The sequence below is a fragment of the Melopsittacus undulatus genome, chromosome 9 (genome assembly GCF_012275295.1).
Source record: "Melopsittacus undulatus isolate bMelUnd1 chromosome 9, bMelUnd1.mat.Z, whole genome shotgun sequence".
In the NCBI taxonomy this organism is placed as follows: domain Eukaryota; kingdom Metazoa; phylum Chordata; class Aves; order Psittaciformes; family Psittaculidae; genus Melopsittacus; species Melopsittacus undulatus.
Window position 1 is genome coordinate 28,859,285 of NC_047535.1, and position 16,256 is coordinate 28,875,540.

General features: G+C 45.1%; 1 protein-coding gene across 1 annotated transcript in view; it reads right to left on the reverse strand.

Moving 5' to 3' along the window:
• ADAMTS9 (ADAM metallopeptidase with thrombospondin type 1 motif 9) overlaps positions 1–16,256 on the reverse strand; it is an 82,308-nt gene that overhangs the window by 33,244 nt on the left and 32,808 nt on the right. The window contains 12 exon segments of the mRNA XM_034065862.1: positions 3,472–3,648; positions 4,215–4,376; positions 5,011–5,295; positions 5,500–5,667; positions 5,814–5,918; positions 7,867–7,986; positions 8,839–9,003; positions 10,033–10,197; positions 11,130–11,340; positions 13,124–13,250; positions 13,821–13,950; positions 14,056–14,222. Of these exon segments, the coding sequence (XP_033921753.1) occupies positions 3,472–3,648; positions 4,215–4,376; positions 5,011–5,295; positions 5,500–5,667; positions 5,814–5,918; positions 7,867–7,986; positions 8,839–9,003; positions 10,033–10,197; positions 11,130–11,340; positions 13,124–13,250; positions 13,821–13,950; positions 14,056–14,222 (1,982 nt within the window).

The following is a 16,256-nucleotide window of genomic DNA, read 5'->3' on the forward strand; positions in this document are numbered from 1 at the left end:
TTGTACGACTCTTCTGAGAGAAGAAGCCCAAACCCCAAACAGACAATCAAATAAACAATTTAAAACCCCACAAACCTATTTTCCACAAGTCAAAGCCAAATGATTACCATCCCAGTGCATTGAAGCTCAAACACACCCAACTGAGCCAAGACAAGGTGCTGTGTGATATAACTGTTTCACCTTATCTGTGCCCATTTTCTAACTTGGGAGGAATGAGTAGCCCACAACATGTTAATTCTGCGTTATTCATAAATGGTGTCAGAATACAGTTAGACATTACGCTGACCTCAAAATCTCACATGGATTATTGCAAGAAGCAAATCTGCTCCCAGAGAAATAGGTTCAGCCTAGGATTCTAAGTGAAGAGGTGGGTAATGCCCTCTGTGAACATCTCCCTCATTCTGGAGAACACGGCAAGATGTCCCTCAGTATTCAAGAGCATGCATGGAGATCTTCTTTCATACCATAGGGCATTCAGAGGAGCTAAAAACACTTTCTGTATCCTGGTGACAGTTTCTGCATGTTTTCTAAAGCATTATTTTAATAAAAAGATCAGGTCTCTCACATGTTTTACAAATCTAGAGTGTTTTAATACATGTTCTTATATAAGCAAGGAAATGAAAGTATCACCTCCTCTTAGTCCTCTTTGAACACACATTACAATGACAAGGTATCTCACTAGTCTCCTGTTATAAAATTATCATTTACATACAAAAATCCATTTATTCACTTAATTATCTCTTTAAAACCTGGACTTAACCAGCCAGATAAAAATTACTTCTTTACTGTATAAATTCCCAGTGGAATTTCACCTGAGGAGTGCGGGTGTTGGACTCTTCAGACTCTCTCTGCTTTAATTTGTATGTATTTTATAGTACTAGTTTCACTGAAACTTGAGTAAAGCTGAGCCAATGTGATGCTTGCAAGAAATTAATTATCCAAACTTTGTAATTTATATACTTTTAACTGTGTTTAATTATTGAGAATGACAGTTTCTGTTGGAGAACACAGCAAGTAAAAGAAAAGCAAGTCGAAAGATGGAACATCACAGTAGCATTTCAGAAAATTTAGTTAAAGTTACCAAAACTAGGTATATGATCTTAATTTAGCAAAAGACTCAAGAAATCATTAACAAATTCATTTATGATTACATTCTATTTGTCTTTAATTTTCACTGTTCAACATTAACATTAAACATCGTAAATGTATGCAATATTTATATAAAATTAAATAACAATATTGGAAAAATAAATACACTTTTACATAAATACATAAATCCATACCGCTGAAAAGTTTCAGCTAATACTATACTCTTGTTTCAAAAGTGACCAAAAAATATGGTAGTGACACTCCATCCCAACAGATGAAGTATGTACAGCTGACAGAACGATGTTTGCAACCGATGACAGAGCTAAAGCAAATCCGGGTGATACCACACTAAAGAAAGTAAAATTTGGATGTTACTACCTACAGTAGTAGCACGAGGTAGACATACATGTGGAGTGGTCTGCAGGAGGGACACAGAGCCCTGTTGGCCCCATAGGTATAATTCAGTTTTCAAACAGCTCTTGGGTCTCCTACATCAGAGCCAAAGGACACCTCGGTAGTAAGACTGAATCAAGTCACTTTGTGGCAGTGATGGGGCTCAACTCTGCAGCCCCTTCCCTGCGGAAGCCCCATGGGTAGATGGGGGGAGATGCTGCAGGCAGGGAAGGATATCTCTGCCCTCTGATTGCCTGACATCCCACCCTCTCCTAGGAGACAAAGCAAGGATAATTTGCCAAGGCTAATACGAGTAAAGTCAAAGGGATTTTTCCTAGGTAGAAAAAGAACAACCAGAAACCAAACCATGAGGACTGCACCCTGCATTTCCGACAGAGAGGATTGGGCACAGCCATGGAGCCTGCTCCTGAACAGCTGTGAAGAGGCTGAACACTGAGCGACACCAAAACAACACAACTCTGTGCACACTTTTGGTTCTTGTAAATGGTCCAGCACAGGGAACAAAAGGTTGGCAGCAACTCCCAGCTGGTAATTCCACTGGGAAGACACCGCAAGGGTGGCTAGCTCTGTTTAGCTCACCTAGCTCATTTTTAGCACCAACTATATCAGCATACAAGTGATACATTAGCACCTCAAATGAAGTATTTCAGATCACTGTCCCTTGTACTGGTTGAAGCACCATTTAAATGCCAGTTCAGCAGTTTGATGGCTATTGCATAGCTCACTGAGGTATGGTAAGGATATTGAGGAGTGGTACTGAAGGCACCCACAGAAACCAGTGGGGTTACATTTAGTAAGATGACTTTTCAAACCATGACAATTAAAGAAGTCCAATACATTACAAACAGGCCTCTTTTTTTTGCATATAAAGTGCTTTTAAGTCAGATTAAGTTTTTTTTTTAAATCGTCTTCAAATGGTTTTATAACAAAACATGCAATAAAGGTTGACATTTGTTTGAAGGCCACTCCAAAACTGGCAGGTCTGTGGTTTCCAGTGCACCAGGAGCATCCCGCAGCACTCACCCTTGTACAGGGTTCAGCCCTGATGCACACTGGGGCTCTGTGCTGAGCAGAAAGTGCTGCTATGGGCAGGGAGCATTTCAAAGCTGCAGGGCCCACAACAGCATCCCAGCCCTGTGGTTCAGGGCTGCTCCTGCCCTCACAAAAGTGTCTCTGTAGCAGACTCCTCTAGCAGCAAAGGAGCACCAGAAGACACCTCTGCTCCAAACACTATTTTGTTATTAGAAAACTCCCAGGGTTTTTAAGCCTTTCACCACCTTGCTGATCTAATGACTTCTAGAGCAGAAGCTGGAGATCAGGCCAGACAACAGCTCTCCAGAACCAGAGATGCACAAGAATAGCTTACAGGTGCATTTACAGGGTACATCACACTCATGTATACACAGGAACAGAAATAAAAGTAAAGGTGTGACTACAAATGTCCTTCTATATAGCTGTGTGTGCAGGCAGGTAGGGACATACACACACATCTGTACACACTTGTACATGCTTGGGAGTCAATGCGATTTAGTCCAGATTTTCCCTTGTGATCTTGCTTTTGGTAGAGAAAACACAACTGGGTAAAGCAAGAGGTGCACAGCGCAGTATTACCATTAAATACCAGAACAATTTAACTTTGATGGCAATGTACTGCTTAAATGCCAGATTTAAATCCATATGCAAAGAACTCCATCAGAACCAAGACTCACAATGCACAGCGCTTGAACAATGTAATAACGCGGACAAAAGTGGCTACCTAGCAGAAAGTGCCTTTCAAATTAAAGGACTCGAGCTCCCCTAATGTAAGCCCTTCCTGAACAGTTGTTACTCTGAATATATTGTCAATAATCCTCTTTAAGTGCAGTTTTAAGACATGAAGCATTAGCACCTTGGTTTGAAGCAAATTAAATCTGTTGTTACAGGATATCCACAAAACGGTTCACAAAGAGAAAGAGTTTATGGTCGTACCGAGCTCCAAGGGCCAGCGCTCCAGGCAGCATCTCTAGGACAGTCCTGTACATTGCACTGCTCTCTGTCTGGTGGCTTGTCAAGGATTTCACAGCTCAGATCTGTAAACCTTTCTCCATTAGGGCGCTGACACACCACCAGCCGTGTTCTTGTCCCTGCCCCACATGGCTTTGTGCACTGGAAGTCAGCAAACGACAGAGCAATCACTGCCTGGGTAGCAGAAACACTGCTGACCAGTTATACTAAGCACTACCACTTCCTGAGACCCAGCAGTTGTTTCTCTTCCCAACCAACCCACTCTGGCCAAATCCCCCCCACCACAAGCTGCATATCGTCAGACAGGCATCAGCTTCTCTCTTCCCAAAGCTATTCATGCTGCTCCACAATGATACTGCCAGACCCAACATGATATTGGAGGTTAACATCCTAATAGTTCATCTCAAATTAATTTGCAGAAGGGAGCAGTATTTTTATTACAAAAAAAGACCTCCAGTTAAACTTCTCTTAAAAAGAAAATCTCATTTTTCACAGAATTCGCTTTTGCCTGGGAAAAAGGTTTCCCCATGACAAATGGAAAGCAAAACACCACCAAGCAGTTGCTGGGGCTCACTCATTCATCAAAGCCTGCCTTTCAAGCTCCAACCTTTCTAATAAACATCACCACAGTATCCCCCCTCTTCTCCCATTTTTCAGCCAACCCCTAATGAAAGCCTTCCCCTGCGCAGGATGAATGCTGCACTCACCTCTCCCCAGTTGCCATAAGCCCACTGAGGACAGGGGCCAGACTCGCATGATCTCTGCTCCATGGGTTTGCTTTTCTCGTCGCAGTTATTTGCGGTGTATCCGTTCTCATCCTGGCACACCACAACCCGCCGCTGGAACCCCCCCGCACACGTGCTAGAGCACTGGAAGACACAATTGTCCATGGTTTCGTTGAGTCCAGGAATAATTTTGCATTCCCAGCTTCTTCCCAGTGCCCTGCTCCGTGGGAATGCACCGCTAGAAGTCTAATATAGCTAACAGGCATTATTAACTGCAACACCCCGCTATTACTAATAGCAGTGCAATGACTTTAGGTGCTGACTAAGCAAAGAAAATAAACACAAGCCTAGTTTTAAGCAGGTGAGTAATTTCTACTGCCTTTAATGCAGTGTTTGACATCCCATTTGTGTTTAATTCCCTTCAGGGACTTCCATGATAAAGTGCTGCAACTGGTTGGGGTGAGAAGAACTGGCATTAAGGCTCTGCTGTGCTTCAGCAACAGCTCTGCACAGCTGTATATGTCCCAGGATATGGCCAAGAAGCAGAGGCTGGCCTTTGCCTCATTGCAAATGATGCCATTAGCTTTCTGACTAGTGAGTCTTGAAGATACAAAGTGTTAGAAGCAATGCTTTTGCCCTACTACAACGCTTGTGTGAGCAGAGAGCAGACACCAGGGAGAAAGGTCTCTCTCTTCCCCATGTGCTGACTTTAAGAAAAACATGGAATAGCCCAGGGAAAAAAGCAAAACCTCAGCAATAAGAAAACGAGGTCACTTACAGCACCCCAGGGACCAATCCTCCACTGATTGCCTCCTGGTATATGTGCACGGTTTCTGTTCGGGCTGCCTCCAGGGTGCACTTTCAGGCGATGATCCGGATAGAGGAAAGGGTGAATGGGCCTGCCATAGTCATGGCTGTTTGGATGACAGGGAGACATGGAGCAGTCTTGCTCTGTGGCAGGGAGGTCATCTGGATCGCACTCACTCCTATCCACCAGCTGGTCACTGTAATCGATGCAGATCACTTGTCGCGTTGCCTTACCTTGACCACAAGTCACTGAGCACTGCATTACAGTGGGAAAAGGAGACACAGTCACATTTCCAGCTTTGAAAATCAGACAGCTATTGCTAATAACCAACAGCAGAAAGCTTTAATCTCCCCACTTATAAAAGGGCAAGTGTGACATTAATGAAACACTAATGAAATTAATTCATTTCCAGCAACGAGTTCTCCAAGGCTCTAATGCAAGAGACAGCGCAGTGCTTACAGAGCTCCACTCCAAGGCTTTCCACTGCCCGCATGGTGTCACGGTACACATTTCTGTGGCTGATGGCTTCGGGAGGTGGAAACAGGCTGACTCGTCAGCCACAGAGCCCTGGTCATCCCGACAGCTGACGTATCTCATCCGGGTACCCTTCCCACATGTTGCAGAGCACTAGGGAAGAGTGACAAGAACTCCACTAGAAACTTTCCTGATATATGTTACAAGGGCTTTGGAATGAAAAGTTGGTCAAATGCTCTGAAGAATATCACACTGTCTAACAGAAAATAATGCTGAAAGTATTAAACACACATGCTTACCGGTGTCCAGGATCCAAATCTCCACTGTGTCCTGTGAATGCCTGATAAGGATCTCTTGGCTTCAGGACTATTTGGATGGGGAGGACATGCTGCTATTTCACAGTCCTGTATGTGAAATATATGAGCGAAAAGAGAAAAATTAAGAACTTGCAGATGCTGCAGTTAATCCACCTCCTCTTCAATGTAGTTACGACCAACACACAATGTCTTGAAAATGTGACCTGTTTGCTTGTGGGTTGGCAGGCTTTCCCTCATGTCCTGTTGGTGAATCAGCAAAACTTGGTATCAATACCCCCAGGGCTTCATATGTGGGAACCTCAGTGGACTTTTGACTTATTAGGAACTCTACAAAAGGGATCCCCATAAGTGTGTGCCATCTCCATGCATTAAAACCAGATGTTTTTGAAGCAAAAGATGAAAGTTCATTAAGAGACTTTCTGTTTCTGGTATGAACACACATCTGCAAATCAGCAACTTTATCTCCCTTCAAAGCTCCCTTCCTTCAGCACAAGACCTGCAGCGCACTTACTAAAGGTTAAGCTACTGGGCTGACTGTGACCCTTTGATTCCCTGCAGCCCACCAGACCACCTATATCCATAGACACATTCACCACACACTAAGCATGCAAGGTTTTGGGGATGGTCATGTCCTTCTGCTCAGCCTTGGTACAGTGCCTGACAGGAGGACTCTGCGCCTCCTGGGAGGTCTGGTGACAGAAATGATGAATAGCCATGACTTCACTCCATGAGTCTACGAGTAAGTCATTGCCAAAAAGGAAATTAATACTGATTGTCACCGCAAGAGAGAGAGAGCAGCTCTGGACAAATGGCATCAATGATTTCTGCATTGCTGTGAATTTACTTACACTGGAAATGTGCATGCCAAATGATGGCTGATGACAAGTGGGTTTGTTACCCCTTGACTATAGTATCTCCAGACATAGCAAAACCAGCCCTTTACTAAATGTTGTGGCTCTACTCAAACTTTACTATGAGGGTGCTGAGGCGCTGGCACAGGTTGCCCACAGAAGCTGTGGCTGCCCTATCCCTGGCAGTGTTAAGGTCTAGGTTGGACAGGGCTTGGAGCAACCTGATTTAGCAGAAGGTGTCCCTGCCCATGGCAGGGTGTTAGAACTGGATGATCTTAAGGTCCTTTCCAACTGAAACCATTCTATGACTCTATGATTCTATACATCACACAGGACTAAAGCTGGGCAGGGCATCAGCACTACAACTCTCCTAGATTACAGACAGATAGTAATTTTCTGTTTTATTCAACTCCTTCAGACACCCTGTACACATCCTTTGCTTGAAATGGGAATTTACATGTTTGCTTCCAATTACCAGTGAACATAGCATGGAAAAGTCTCTTCACCAAATTTACAATGGGTGCAACATCTCTCAATGGGTGCAACATCTGGACCAGGGGATGTATCTGGAACTGTAGCTGGCACATTATATTGTCACATGCAGCAGACAAGAAATGATGGCCCCTGGCCATCACACAGCAAAAGTCCTGCAGCCAACTGAGCCCAGGCTGCAGCCAGGCATCCCATACCCCATGCAAGGCAAAGGAGATGCCTGCTGTGTTAAGACTGCAACCTCTGAGGCTGGTAATCCCTATCTCAATTTATTCTTCTGGTCTCTGGTTTTCTTCCCATGTACATTTTCTGCTGTTTCTTTAGCTCATGAGCTCTTAGTAACCAGCTTCACCTCTGAATCTGCACAGCCCCTCACGCATCCCATCCTATGACTAGAGCTCCATGGATACAAGCCATAAGAAAGCCCACAAAGTCCTGATGCCTTCACAAGTCATCTTGTTGGAAATCTGGTGTTTCAGAGTGTAAGGTTAACCATGTTAGGAGAGGGTCTGGATGGAACCCCCTCTGTCCCATTTCTACCATAACAGGGTGCTGTGCTATACCTTTACAATGGCTGCGTAGAAAACTAAGATCCTGCTCTGCATGGACTGGCATTCAGAGCCCTGAAACTGCAGCTGGAGTACCTCCATACACACATTGTCAGAAGATTGAGACAGGATGGCAGGATTTACCTGGGTATCTGTTGGCCTGGTTGCAGCATTACACTCATTATCATCCACCACTGACACGTAGGTACCCACAACACACTTCACCGCTCTCATCTGATAGCCTTGGCCACAAGTTGTCGTGCACTGGTAGAGGACAGATGGGAAAAAGAAGTTCTGGGTCTGAGTAGCTGCTTCCAGTAGACAGTATTAATCAGCCCAGCCTGTGTTTAGGCAACAGCACTAGCAGCAAAAATAAAACACAGCTTCCCTTCTGGTTTCTCTCCACTTCATGCATTTCAGTTTTAAATTAGGTCAAAGTTTTAACTCGCTGTGCCCACCAGAGCCTTGCATGCTTCACTTGCTTCCTTGGGAATGAAGGTGCGAGCATTTAAATGATTAACTTCGCTGCACACAGTAAATCACAGTCTGGTAGAACCTGCATCATATCCTTCTTTAAAACCGGTTGTTCAGCCCCATGGTAGCACAAGCAGCTAATGGATAATTTTGCTGATGGGAAATCAGTCCTACTGGGACAACTGGTCTGGGTTTGTTGCTGTGTTTTTAAGTCAAGAGCTAACAGCTTTGTGGAAAAGGATATGCCAGAACACTCCAGGAGAAATGAGCGGCTTGTGTTCTAACAGGGAAAAAAACACTCACCAACCCAGAAACTGGAAAACATTAAAAGCAACAAAAGCTATTCAAAGGGAGCAGCTTTGCTGTGAAAATTAGGCCATGCATTTACATGCCTAAATATGGATTTAAGAATGTAACCTTGGAAACCCCCTTTTTTTACAATCACAGTCAATTTAGTATGACAAAGATTAAATTTAGCACAAAGGGCAGGTACTGTTACTGCTGCCCATCTGAGTGAACAGAGGGCTACTTCGCTGTGCAAGTCAATTAATGCAGTTAATGCCTTTGATTTTGGATGAAGGGATAGTACCCAGCCTCAGCCATCAGCACCCTGGTCCCATGGACTGGGGAACCCCACGGTACCTGGCCCCATGGCCCCACTTGCCACGAAGCACACTCTTGCTGCTGGCATGTATGCACTGACTCCGGCTTTGTTTCAGGATCACAAAATCTGTCATTTAATCGATCTTCTCCGAACTGGCACCAGGTCTGTCGGTGTTTGTGCCCTTTTCCACAGGTCACCAAGCACTGTGAGGAGGAAAGTGCAAGTTCAGGTGGTGCTGGGGATATGCTAACAGCTCAGCATCAGCCCTAGCCCTGGAGACCCACTGCAATCACCGCTTACAGACCCTGTGCACTGAAAAACTTGTGAGTATCCTTTATCGAGATGGGATTGCTCTCAGGAGCTGGTCCAGCACAGAGGTTGGAGCATGGACAGCACAGCCAGGTTGGGACCCTTCAGCACAGGCAAAGCAAGACCACAAAGGCTCTTGGCTTCCAGCTGCATTGAGATATGGAGCAAAGACCCAGCACTGCCCTGTGGGGCACAACATGAGGCAAAGGCTTGCGAGAAGACTTGTTTGGGTTCCGAGTGTGGATGTTAAGGGTCTCAGCTCATGTGTGCTTGTGATGATGGCAGCTCGACTCAGAAGAGATATTTTGCAGAGAATAATCCTTATCCCCACTCAATTGTTGTCATTATTTTCTTTAAGAATGTGATTCATAGAACCAAGAACCATTTGGTCTCAAAGGTGACAAGCAGCTTTTGAAGACTGCTCACCAGTATCCCAGCTCCTGCTGCAGAGAAAAGCCTATCAAGATGTGGCTTTGTTGCATTGCAAAGGACACCAGCAGCAGTGGAAGAAGTAACGCTAATAAACAGCAGGCAGAAGGCTGAGCAAAACATTAGCAGAGAAAAATCCTGCCCTCCAGCACCAGTCAGAGCTGCGAGGGCTCATGAGGACATCTCAAGGGAAAATGAGCATTTTTCTTCCCAAATATGTGGAAGAACCATGGAAAAACTGGATAGAAATTACTACAGGACTGGAGAGGAATTAACCCCTGTGGTTTTGCAGGGAGGGAAACAGCCACTTGATCAGTGACCTTGCTGCCTGTCTCAAGCCTCCCTTTGTTCAGGCTTGGGGAGACCTTCAGCAGGAGTCACAGTGCCACCATGCCCTGGGGCACAACAAAACACCATGGATGAGCAGGGACAGAGATGTCTCTTTGCATGCACCATCCCCTCAGTGTGAGCCCACCCTGGTGACCAGCACCTACCTCGGACCAGTCACCAGTCTTCCACTGGGGGCACGAGAAGTCGCTGCATCGCTGCACTGTCAGCTTCTCCTGCTGACTGCACTTGCTGTCATCCAGGACATCATTGTAGGTGTTCACACACATGGCTCGCCGCCGCCGTGTGCCTCCACCACAGCTCTTGGAGCACTGGGAAGGAGAAACACTGAGTAAATACTTTCTGCCACTCTATTATGGGCTGAGAGCATGTTTATGGCCTTCACCCCCTTTGCAGTCAAGACTGTGAAGAGACTGCAGAAAAGCTCTGGAAGACCAATTTGTACTTTAAGTAACAGGCTGTTACTCTATATATTCCTTTAAAAAGCCAATCCTGCTAAGCTTAATAAAACCTCATGGCAATGAGTTTCACAAACTCATTCTGGGTTATAACCCCATTATTACTTTTACAAGCATCGCCTTTCAGTTCTCCCAAATGGTTGCTGCTCATCCTCATTTTAGGAGAGATTAATTCCCTCTAACCAGCCAGAACCCCCACTCATCACTGTGCCCTTCCTGAAAAGCCCCAGGCTCATCATTCTCTTGGTTCCAGGCCTGCACTTAGGAATTTCCTTGTTTATGGAAAAGCTAAAAGCCATAAAGGATAGAAATTTCAGAAGTCCTCTACTGATGATAATATGTCCTGCCCATTCCTGGCAGTGGTGCTGGCTTTCATGGGAGAAGTGTCCAAGGCCAGGCTGGACAGGGCTTGGAGCAACCTGGTCTAGTGAAAGGTGCCCCTGCCCATAGCAGGGGGTTGGAACTGGATGAGCTTTAAGGTCCCTTCCAATCCAAACCAGTCTGGGATTCTAAGACAACCAGGAGAGCTTTAACATAATGAAAGCAGTCCTTGGGATGCTTAAAGGCATAAATTAGTTGAGGAAAATAAGGAGTAATAAGGGAAATAAGTTGAGGAAAATAAGGAGTACCAGACTGATTTCAACTACAGCATCCTCCAGGAAAAGCAATGAAAGCAGAATTACTGTGGCCAACTCTTATACAAATGCTGTTTGCAAACTAAACAGTGTGACACATCCTTGTACAAGAAAGAGACCGTGTTCACCATACCACTGAGCATCTCTCACCTCAGTCCAGGCTGAATACCGCCATCCTCCCACGTTACAGTCTCCAGTACACTTCTCCCTTGTGCTGGGCTTGGGCTGGCTGCTGCAGAACCGGTCGTCAACCTTCTCTATCTTGCCCTCCAGCCTGATGTACTTGGAGCAGTAGATCTCCAGGGTGCGGTACCCCAGCCCACACTGGGCCGTGCACTCGCTCTTCCTCGCGATGTGCCAACTGAGCCAAAGAGAGCAAACATCAGTGGTGGGGCTCTGGGACCCTGCAGGTAATGTGCTAAAGGGTGTTTGATACAAATAAGGTTAGGCTCAGGTTGCCTAAAGTCATGAATGCTCCATCCCTGGCAGTGTTCAAGGCCAGGTTGGACAGCGCCTTGGGTAACATGGTATCGGGTGAGGTATCCCTGCCCATGGCAGGGAGGTTGGAACTAGATAATCTTAAGGTCCTTTCCAACCCAAACCATTCTGCAATTCTATGAATAAGGAATATACAGCCTTGAACTGGAAGTTTTAGCTCTTTGTAATACTTCCCAATGTTTTCTGGCTTCCAAAACTCTAAGGCAATCAATGCTGACAATGCTCCTTGCAGAAGGAGCTGTCACCAGGTCCCTCTCACAGGCAGCAAACCAAACCTGTGGGACCTTGCAAGGTGGCCTTGAGGAGTCCGTGGCCATCAAGAAGCAGTGCTTTGAAGTCTTTCCACCCCATGTGCCTCTAAGGTGTGTCACCTTGGCCTCTAAAAACCAAGAGCTGAATAATACAGCATCATAAAACAATCTGCACAGGCTTGAAAGGCACTTCCCATGGCAGGATGTCTGTAGAACAGTTTCAGCTACTTGAAGTGTGAGTGAATGACTTGCTCCAAGACACAACAGCCCCAGAGGTGTCAGTGAGGATTAGAGATTTTCCCTGTGGACACACAGATTCCTACCCTGCTGCCTCCTTCTCATGATGGACAGCAGGGAATAGTGCTGGTGGCCTCACCCCTGCTCCACATCATCTCCAGCAAGAGATGCTGGACATATGGCCTGATCCAGGGAGATGTCAGAGACCATGGAGTCAACAGGAGTTGATGCCCCCTCAGAAGAGAGGTGCTGGTCACCCCTGGGCTGGTGCGATAGCCTGTGTTGGGAGCAAAAAGCCTTGCTCTTAAGCCGAGAGAGCAAACTTCAGCACAGCCAGGAGAAGAATAAGATCAAGGGGATTTGGAGTCAATAGCTCCTGAATAGCGGGAGCCCTCACATCCCTGCCCGCTTTCAAACTCCTGCATTTGCCCTTCTCAAGTTTCCAACCTGTTGCAATGGCAACAGCTGTTACCTCGACAACCCGACCTACAGCCCCTATAGAACCCCTGTAGAGAGCCCAGGCTTGAACACAGACAGAGAAACCCCTTGGGAAACACGGTCATCTGAATTCCTTCACCAGCAGCCGTTTAATGCCACCCTATTTAAGTTCCAGAAAGGAAAACAGATTGCTTTTTAAAGGAAAACGGGTTGTGATGATTTAGACAATGTCTATCAACTCCAGCTTGCCAGGAGTTGTCTGGGGACAGCCCCAAACCTGTTCCACACTTAATCTTTGCTTTCAGCAAATGGTGATAAATCCACGTCTTAGTTACATTTTTGCTTTGAGCATGTATTTTTCCCTCTTTGCAGGCTGTTTGGACGATGCTACTGAGCATTTCTGATTCAGGCAGATGAAAATTTCAGGGCACAGGGAGATTTTTCAATATTAGGTGATTATTCTTTCTTCTTTTTTATAGTTAGCACTGATTAATCCAACAAGAGAAATGTGAAAATGTAGAAAAGCGCCTCTCAAAACACAGCTGGTGGATGTCAATCCCTCTTGGTTGACAAAGAGGCAACTGCTAATCCTTTTCTTTTTCTTCTAGATCTAATACAGGCTGGTAAGAAAAGGAATTCTGGTGAGAGGAAAAAGGGAAGTGGAGTAAACAACAATAAATGTATGACGTATATATATAGACACGGATGAGTAGAGTGCACCTTAATTCACATTCTGTGTTACAAGGCTCCGTGATGGGGTCAGGCTGGGGAATTCGATCGCATCGCTGGTCCGACACTGTGAGCTGATCTGACTCTCTTGTACACACGGGTTTCCTCTTTCGTTCTCCTACACATTAAAAAGGGCACATTGTTTGAGTCATACAGGAAAGCAATCAAATCAGTTATTTCTCTTAGTCCTTCTATAGCAGCACTTAAGAGAAGTTTAATTGTGCGTTTAAATCTCTTTTGGAAACAGGGAGGAGGTTAAGATTATAAGAAGAGCAGAAGGGGGTTGACACAAATAAGACGATGCAAGGGCAAGGATGGGCGCTGTGTGTTTAGCAAAGCCAGCACTGGCAGGAGGCAACAACTGGATGGATGTCAGACCCCAAACCAGACCTTGATGCCCTTTTCTGCCTTAGGAAAAGCCACATAACTTCTCCTGTGCTTGATCTTACTCAAGTGCAAACGAGGTTGCCAGGCTCACCTAGCTCAGAGGGGCTGGAAAGATGCCCTGCTCTGAAACCAAGAAGCAGCAAAGCAGTGCCCACAAGGCCTTGTACAACGTTATCTACTACTACAGGGAAACAATCACACCCATAACATGAGAATCTCAAAGAAATCAAACAGAGGGATTTGACAACACTGCTCAGGTCTCAGACAAATCCAGGACAAAACAACCTTCCCAAGCACCCACCTTGGCAGAGTTTACTGCAGGGCTGCCACGGGCCATACGCATTCCAGTAAAACTGCTGAGGTTTGTCCTCAATGGGGATATTAAATGTGTAACGAACGTCAGGATTGTACAAATTACCCACCGATAAAACCTGAGAGGAGAAAAGATGAAGCAGATAAATGAAGAGCCTTTGCTGCCCACTGTTTTCACTCCAATAATGCTCAGCAGACTTTTCCACACACAACATATACTTCACCTGAAGCGTTATTTCTTGCTCAATCCGATCTGTAGAATTAATCCTTTCAATAGTATTATCTGATCCGCTGTATTCGATCACAGCATTCCCAACTTTGATTTCCCTTTTAAACATACTGACGACAAAGTCTCCATTTAATATAAAGTCTCCTTGACTGTTAGATAAGGCTGCATAGGTGCAAAAAACAAGAACTAAAGAGGCAGAATTAACTCATACGTACATAATAACACGGATCATGTGCTCTCAGTGCTCCTTTTCATTTGAGTGAGAGGAAAAGCCCACTGGCACTCTCGGACAGAAAGGATGTAAACAGAGCAGCAGAGCTCTTACAGACATTGTGTCCTTCTTCCACTGAAAAGACTCATTAAAACCAAGGCTGAAATCTTGAAGTTGTTTCTAACTAGTTCACCCATAACCCAGGGCAGAGAGATACCCAAAAGGCATGTGGGGCTGGCTGCTGTACACAGCACACACTGTCTGTATCCCCTCATATTCCGCAGAAATAATCCGGCCCAAAATGTCTTGTTAGTTGTGCGGATAGGGTGGCTTCCCTATTGTTTCCAGGTGTGTTCTTAGGGTAAATGTATCTAACCCTAATGGCCCAAATGTCATTTTCTCGTAGGTAATTATACAGAGTTTGGTCAGTATCTCCCCCTCTCCCTCCTCCCTCTGTACTTTTTATTATTCCAAATCTTAAGGTATGTGAAAGCAACGAAGGCTTAAAGCCTAAATGCTTTATAAAAGGAACAGTTTCCTGAAAACAGCAGTCTGCTGCACAGCTTCACACTAATGCGATTATGTAGCTAATTTCCTAAGTTAGTTTCCCCACCATTTCACCCATCACAGCTACATTACTACAAAGACTCTCTACTGAAAAATCCAAACTTAACACCAAAACACCAAAGGGAAGGGTTTTACACTGAATGAGGGGAGATAATGAAGCAAAACAGTGCTCTGTAGCAAACAGGCATAGATGGAGGAAAGCTCACAAAGCAGACACTACACTCAACTAAATCCCATGCTTTGGAGGCTCTAATGTCATTAGGCAGTAGTAAAACTCATTAAAGGATTCCCTCCCGTTTACTGTATCTCCTACAACAGTAGGTACACGTCTTGGACTTGATGACAACATCAAATTCCTCCTAAATTGTTAAGCAACTACAAGGTTCTCAGTACTGAGGGCCCAAGATTTCACACTCAGTGAGCTGCAAAATAAGTGAACACATGCACACTTCTCATTTGCTTCTAGTCAGCCCTAATATGAAGAGATGCTTTCCCAGCAATATTAAAGCAACATTAAAGAAGATTTGACTTCTTTGCTTCCCAAGAAGATTAAAGGCCCTCCAAGAAGAACTGAAAAGTTCTTTGGGGCTCCTTCTGGGGTGAACAATTTGGAATCGGCACAACACAGGGAGGAATGCTTTTTCTAGATAAGAGGAATAACAAAACATACCTCCCTCCTCCAGGATGGAAAACTATCACACCTCAGCAAGGTTTTCTTGGTACTGATGTGCATTCATCTTGCACTATCTCTCATTGCTGTGAATGTTAAAAATGAGGCAGTGCGGCTATAAGCGTGCAAAGTGACCTTCCCTAGTGGAAGGTGTCCCTGCCTGTGGCAGGGGGTTAGAACTGGATGAGCTTTAAGGTCCCTTCCAAACTAGTCTGTGATTGTAAGACCCCAGTCTGGGAACGAGGACATGGAGGACCCACTCAGCTTTTGGACTGAATGAAGGGTCCAGCCACAGGGATGGTGTTTCAGACAGCCAAAGCTGTAAGCACTGTTTCTCTCTGGTGCACAATAGTGTCCTCTAGTCATTTCTCAAGTGAGTTCCTTTACCTTCAATGGGCTAGAAACCACCAACCTAGTCCTATTTTTGACACCCCCAGTTACAGCGAGCACTTGGCCTAAGCCATATGTGTGTGCTGCGGATTGCTCTAACACAGCACTCCAAGCATTCTCACCTGCCTCTACAGACATACCCAGAGGTGACAGTGACTACCAATGTCCAACAGCCAAAAGCCAAGTTATTTGTTGGGTTTAAATCAAGCCAATATCTTTGGTGCAGGGTGTTTCTTTACATTTATGTATTGCTGTCAGGCAGGGAAAAGAAGGGGTTAATTTAAGTGAAATCAGGATTATTATTCTTAGATGAATAGCAAACAATTTCCCTTCGTATTTGTTTGAACACATGTCTTTC